This window comes from Sinocyclocheilus rhinocerous, unplaced genomic scaffold (assembly GCF_001515625.1).
Source record: "Sinocyclocheilus rhinocerous isolate Xijiao unplaced genomic scaffold, SAMN03320098_v1.1 scaffold4532, whole genome shotgun sequence".
NCBI lineage: Eukaryota > Metazoa > Chordata > Actinopteri > Cypriniformes > Cyprinidae > Sinocyclocheilus > Sinocyclocheilus rhinocerous.
In genome coordinates this window covers 78,504-85,677 of record NW_015661403.1, presented here as the reverse complement: position 1 = coordinate 85,677, position 7,174 = coordinate 78,504, and the positions used below count along the sequence as shown (strand labels likewise).

The following is a 7,174-nucleotide window of genomic DNA, read 5'->3' as shown; positions in this document are numbered from 1 at the left end:
TTGCTCTCCTCACAAATCAACTCTTTCTTGTTTTAGTTTCATGCTCTCTGTGCCTTGCCCTGGACTTTGATGTCACTTCCCGTCTCCCGCAGTGTTTGTAGTCAGTTTGTTTCATTGGTTCCCCTTGATTAGTCTCCCCAGGTGTGTCTTATCTTGTTCAGCTTGTTAGCCCCGTGTGTGTATATATAGCCCTAGTGTTTCTTTAGTTCTTTGTGAGTTGTTGAATGTAAAGGTTGTCTGTTTGCCAGTCATTCTGTTCTTTGTTCCCGTTGGTTTTTGCCTTATTGTTTGTTCTAGTTTTTCTGTGAAATACCAGCACATAGATCCTCGTCTCTGCATGTTTTCCGCAGCTTCTCCACAACGTTAGTTTTTCACTGGCATGTCTTTGACTAGTGCATCTTTGAGCCTATATTTAGTATAAGTAAAATACTTAAGTACTGTTAAAGTCAGATACTCCAAGACTTTTACTCAAGTTGTTTTGGAATTGGTGACTTGTAACGTGTAGTGGAGTAATTTTCACTGTAAGATATCTGTACTTTTACTGAAGGATGGTTTTTAGGTTCTCTTTACACCTCTGTCCAGCATGGTGTGGACGTACTGCTGTATGTGTGTTTAAAGGGATAGTTCACCCAAAAATAAAAATTCTGTCACTAACTACTCACCCTCATGTCGTTCAAAACCCGTAAGACTTTCGTTCTTAAGATGTTATTGATGAAATCCAAGAGCTATCTGAGCCTGCTTAGACAGCAAGGGAACTACCACAGTCAAGGCACAGAAACGTAGTAAGGACATCAGTAAAATAGTCATGTGACTTCAGGGGTTCAACCGTAATCTTTTGAAGCTACGAGAATACTTTTTGTTCGCAACGAAAACAAAAATAACTTTATTCTACAATTCTTCTCTTAAACGTAATTGAATACAGAATGAAAATTAATTAAATGAAATTTGCATTGAAATTATTTCATTATATTTAATAAATGAACTTGTTTTTTATGGACAAGAGTGGATGAGCTCTTCGTTTCCCAGAATGCAGCAGTCTGCCATATGACACTCTGTTGGACTGATAACGTTTCTGTGTTGCATTTCTTTCTTCATGTTGTGTGTGTGTGTGTGTGTGTGTGTGTGTGTGTTTGATCAGAAGCGAGAGAAGAGGAGAGGTGTGTGCGCGTGTGAGTGTGTGTGCGTGTGTGAGTGTGCGTGTGTGAGTGCGTGCGTGAGTGTGTGTGTGTGAGTGTGTGCGTGCGTGCATGCTTGTGAGAGTGAGTGTATGTGCGTGCGTGTCTGTGTGTGTGCGTGTGCATGTGAGTCTGCGTGTGCGAGTGTATGTGCGTGCGTGTGTGAGTGTGTGAGTGAGTGTGTGTGTGTGTGTGTGTGTATGTGCGTGCGTGTGTGTGTGAGTGGGTGTGTGTGTGAGTGTGCGTGCGTGCGTGAGTGTGTGTTGTTTTCATCATGGCTTCACTGTTTGTTTCTTGTGTGTTTCTCTGTGTTTAGAGACATCAGGGTCAGTACGCTTTACAGACGGCTCATGTGAAGCCAGTGTCACATGACTCCAGCAGAGATGACTCCTCCCAGCCCCTGTCAATCATCAGCCTGGGGCCGCAGAGCTCCACCCCCCACAGGAAGAGGCGGGGTCAGAAGCAGCGAGACATACCGGTGCAGATTCTGCTGCCGCCTGGATCGGCATCAGCACAGCCAGACCAGACGCCTCCTGCTCCTCCTAACCCTCCTCCTCTTCTTCCTCCACCTCCACCTCCTCCGCCTCTCCCTTCTCCTCCTCCTGCCCCGCCCATCAGTGCGAAGCTGCCCGTCCGAAACACTCTAGAGCAAAACTCAGGTGAGTCTCACAAACTCTATGGGTGCGTCTCAATCAGCTCCCGAGCTCGTGAATCAGTAGATCGTGTACATGAATTCAGTCACTGGTGACATGATTACGTACAGCGTCAATGGACAACATAGTAGAACGTCATCACTGGAATTAATAAACAGCAGGCAGGACCAATCTAATTCTTATATTATTTTTTATTCTCTTTAAACATATCGTTCTGTTACATGTTCTTACAACATTTCAGCCGAATATTAATTATAAATGATAATTAGATGTGTTCATTACCTGTCTAGCGATGTTTATGTTGAAATATACTAAAAACGGTCTGTCGTGTGTCATTATATTTATCGCGTTGACTCGTGTGGTTTATGTTTCACACTTCAGAAATGTGACGTTATTTCCGGTAAGGAAACGTTCCAGTGCACTGGAAGGATTTCGCGATTGAGACAGCCCTTAAAATGGCCGACTCCCTGATCAGTGCCCTGACTACTGAACAAGGGAGCTGATTGAGACGCACCCTATGGTCACGTCTGGTCTAAACCAGATTCTGTGTGTGTAAAAAACGAACAATACTTTATTCTTACAGTAATTATACTGATTACTGATACTGATTCCCCTTTGAATCAGACTAATTTCTTAAATGTTTACATTAATTATTGAACATAAATGATATCCGCCATACATTTATGTTGGTTCTGTTCTGTTTACCCGGTTATTGCTGCTCTCCCTGCTCTTATCCACGCTAGGCTGCATGTTCTTGCCCAGAACAGAACCATACCGCCAATCCAGACTGTATGCTAATTGTCAGTCATCCCAACTTTGACGATAGTGGTCCTGACAGAAATAGTGTTTATGAGGTCGATTGAATTATTTTATTATTCACAGAACTGCATCTCCAGGGGCCGCATTCACAAAATATAAAATAAAGTTCTTGAATGCTGTTTTCTTCTTGTGTTTCATCTTAAGGAAAGAGTTATGAATAGTTTATGTATTCTCAAAAATACTTATTCTAGTCTAGTTTCTTGTACTTAAGAATTCAAGTTTTTTGTAAAATCTTCTTAAAGTTAAGAGAAGCTCAGACTCATCCTAAATCCTCAAAGCTGAGCCAGTCATTAAACGAAGACGTCTCGTGCGTCACATTCAGGAGCGGCTCGAGGAGCTTAGAGAGGGTTCATAGCGGGACAAATATTAAGAGCAGCGTAAACTTCTGTTCGTTCAATTTGCTAGATGAGAGAGTCAGGTTACATCCGAGCGTGTCGTTTCAGTCATGTTTCAGTCTGTGAGTTTCACCCGTTTGAGTGAATGTCATGTTTGTGATGCAGGATCGATGGACGAGCTGTTAGCGTCGCTGCAGCGTGGACAGACACAGCTGCGGAAGGTCACGGTCAGCGCAGAGAGCGGCGAGGTCAGGAACAGCCTGCTGTCAGCCATCCGTCAGGGAGTCACCCTGAAGAAAGTCCCGCCCTCCAGCGGCCCCACACACAGCTCCGACTCAGAGCTCGAGCGGAGCATCAAAGCCGCCATGATGAGGATGAAGAAGGTGTCTAACGACTCTGATGATGAAGAGCCGTCAGACGCGCCGTCTGGAGACTGGGAGAGTTAAACACGACCGTCTGTGAGTCACAAACACTGCTGCTGGACAACGCCGTTTCAGCCGCCATTTCTGATTGCCATGGCTAACTTCCTTTGCCAAACTTTGGGTTTTTGCACTGATATGTCTTGTCGTAGGAATATATAAGTAATTTTCCATGAAAATATAGCCAGTTGCACTAACCATTAGAAATGTGTGAAAAACATCTGTGATCTGTGAACGCTTTCATTAAAGTGCCTGATCAAGATTGTAGCATCTGTATCTGTCTGTCTGTGTTTGAGGGAAAGTCTATGACTTATGCAGAATGCTTTTCTTTTCTTGGAACTCTTGATAGTATCAAAGCCTGGACCAGTGATTCTCAAAATGTGCTAAACAAAACCTGAATATGGAAATACACACCAACATATACAATTCATTCAAAACCATATTTCAATTGTTATATTGTATATTTTATTTCAAAATAAAGGTATCAGGTGTCATGTCATTCACAAATGCAGTATGGAGTACCTCAAAGCTCAGTACTAGGACCGTTGCTTTTCACGCTTTACAAGTTGCCCTTGTGGAGATATCATCAGGAAACACGGTGTTAGCTTTCACTGTTATGCTGATGACACTCAGCTCTAGATTTCTTTGTGGCCTGACAAAACATTCCAATTTGCAAAGTTAACGGAATGCATCGACGATATAAACTAGATGACTAGTAATTTCCTACTGCTAAGTTCTGAAAAAACAGGTGTAAATTATCAGCCCAAAAACCTCTGCATGTAATAACTGAAAACACTAATGATGCACTAATGTTTGACTTCGCCAGTCGGAGATCACTAAAAATAACATTAAAGAGGTGTGTGAACTTGCAAGTACGATGTCAGACACTGTAATATGCTCTGGTCCCCTCCCTGCTTACCGTGGTGACGAGATACACAGCAGACTGTCGTCACTCAATGGCTGGAAGTCTAAGTGGTGCCCGCAGAATAACATAGGTTTCATAGACAGTTGGATGAGTTTTTGGGGCAGACCTGACCTGTTGAGAAGAGATGGTCTTCATCCCTCCTGGGGAGGTGCCGCTCTTCTCTAGAAATATGGCACATAGAGTTTGTACTTGACTAACTGGGGCCCAGGTCAGGAAGCAGACAGACTGGCTAAACCGACCGTCTGCTAGCCGCCTCACGTCACGTCACAGAAATCAGTTAATTCTCAGCACATAGAGACTCTTTCACCTAGATATCACACTATAGAGATTGTGTCTGTTCCCCGAACTAGAAAATACAAAAAACATCCAAGGGTTATTCCTGGGATTCGGTAACATTTCAACTTGGAATATACATGTTTTTTAACTACATGTGATTCAACTTCTAAATACCCCGCATCATTAGGCACATATCAAACCTCCAAAAAAAATACACAAATTGTGTGTCTACGGTCTCTTTATTTTTGTAAAAAATATTTTTAATTAAAAATTTTAACTAAAACCACAATTTTATTGTTTTAGCCCTTAACATGTCAGATGTTAATCAGCAAGAAATACCTTTGTTCTTGTTTGTCAAGCACTTCAAACCGAGAGGATACAATTAACAAACTAAACTTCTCCAAACGTAGAATATTTTTTAACTACTGTTCAAATTTTGGGGAAGGTAAGACGTTTTAATGTTTCTGAAAGAAGTCTCGGTAACACGTTCTATGAAGCCCATATTTATAACACATTATAAGGGTATTCTTAAGGCATTATAATGAATGCATAATGCATTATAAAAACCCTTATAATATGTTATATCATCTTATGAATATTCATAAGAACAGTTTTAATGTTTTATAATATTTACTTATTTGTGGTTATAGCTTTTAAGAGTATGATGATTTATAAGAGTGCACTCGTTGTATACACAAGTTACAATGGATTATATTTCTCATAGTTATAATGTATTATAAGTCTCATATCTTGCCATCTTTCTTATGCTACTTTACTTAAAGCCATCAAAGACCACTTATAGTAATAATAATAATAATAATAATAATAATAATTTTTTTTCTCAAACAGCCTATAGTTATAATAATAATAATAATTTTTTTTTCTCAAACAGCCATAAGATCAGATATCAGATCAGATGAATGTGTAATAAGACATATTTGCTTTGAACTATTTTTAATGTAATATCAGTTACTTTATTTTGATGGTTCCCCAACAGACAGACTGACTATAACTAACTTTGCAAGTACGTCAACATTCTACCAGCCCTAACCTTAACCTACGCCTACTAATACTCTAATGAGAGGTAGCTGACATGTAGTTGCAAAGTTGCTTATAGTCAATAGACTAAGGGGACCATGAAAATAAAATGTAACCTAACATATAAACATTGCATTTTTTTTTCAGTTGAAATTATTAACTAGCTCACATCAAAATTAATATTAGCCTCACAGGGGACACTCAAATAACACTCCACACCTAACCACTCACAAGATGTAGTAAGATACTGTGCAGATCTTAAATAAACAATGTCAAGATATATAGTCCATTATAAATGTAAAAATAGATTTTATATGGTGTTCATTGTGTGTTATAAATAATCATAATCTTAAAACTTATAACCACAAATGCGTAAGCATTATAATGTATTATAATTGTTGTTATGATTATTTATAAGATGATATAACATATTATAAGGTATTTTATAATGCATTATGCATTCATTATAATGCCTTAAGAATACCCTTATAATGTGTTATAAATATGGGCTTCATAGAAAGTGTTACCGAAGTCTCTTCTGCTCACCAAGGCTGCATTTATCTGATAAAAAATACAGTAAAACCAGTAATATTGTGGTAAAATTATTCCAATAATTACTACGGATCGGCACGGGGGCTTTGACCTGCTCCGTCTCCAACCTGGGCCGGTGCACCCCTCCTTAGACGACCTGGTGGTCCCGAGCTCCCCCAGGAGCACCATATCGATACCGAACTTAGTGCGGACACCCGATCGGCATAGTTCACTGCAGCCCAGAACCCCTGAGCTCAAGCGGTCCGCCAGCCTCAGCCTCCCGGCCAGCTTGGATTACAGGCGCACGCTACTGCGCCCGGCAGATGAAGGTGCAATACAAATCCTGAGCATCACAGAATCCAGTGTTTCTATGGAAACAGGCTGCAGAAATCTACTAACAAAGATAAAACAACTATATGAACAAATGTATTCACATCTGGATCGCAGTATACTCACACAATCAATAGCAGCCGTGTGTGGTATGCAGGTTGCCAAGGCAACACATCCTCTCACCAATCAGAGGGCGAGAGAGAGACGCCCACCGCCTGTAAGAGCCTCAAACATCGCTAATAACTACAGAAACACAGAGATCTCCTTCAGAAGCTAGATTTCCACAAGTATTTATTTTACAATTTTGATCAACAAAAGTTTTTTTTTCCAGAAAGAGGGAAAAAAGGCTCAAGTTTCCAGTAAGGTGTGTGTGTGTGTGTTTTAGAGGGTGTTAAAGACACTTGCCCACATTAAACACTCTATAATACACCAGCCACGACATTCAAACAGCATCAAGAGAAAAACAACAACAACTGAAGGGAACTGAGGAGAGTTTGGAAGCTCAAGCGCTCCGATCACAGACTCAGGAAAGGCAGAGATTATTCTAAAAAAAGCACATGTGTAAATTATCCCATCACCCGAATGTTACACACACACACACACACACACACACACACACAGAGTGGAGGAGCACGTCACAAACACTGCTGAGCACGACACACACATCTGCACC

At 40.7% G+C, this 7,174-nt stretch overlaps 2 protein-coding genes across 2 annotated transcripts in view; one reads left to right on the top strand and one right to left on the bottom strand.

The window, feature by feature from the left end:
- whamm (WASP homolog associated with actin, golgi membranes and microtubules) overlaps window positions 1-3,428 on the top strand; it is a 13,044-nt gene extending 9,616 nt beyond the window's left edge. Inside the window, exons 7-8 of the mRNA XM_016535879.1 lie at window positions 1,492-1,834; window positions 3,148-3,428. Of these exons, the coding sequence (XP_016391365.1) occupies window positions 1,492-1,834; window positions 3,148-3,428 (624 nt within the window). The remainder of the gene's footprint in view (window positions 1-1,491; window positions 1,835-3,147) is intronic.
- homer2 (homer scaffold protein 2) overlaps window positions 1-7,174 on the bottom strand; it is a 21,952-nt gene that overhangs the window by 6,449 nt on the left and 8,329 nt on the right. The window lies entirely within an intron of this gene.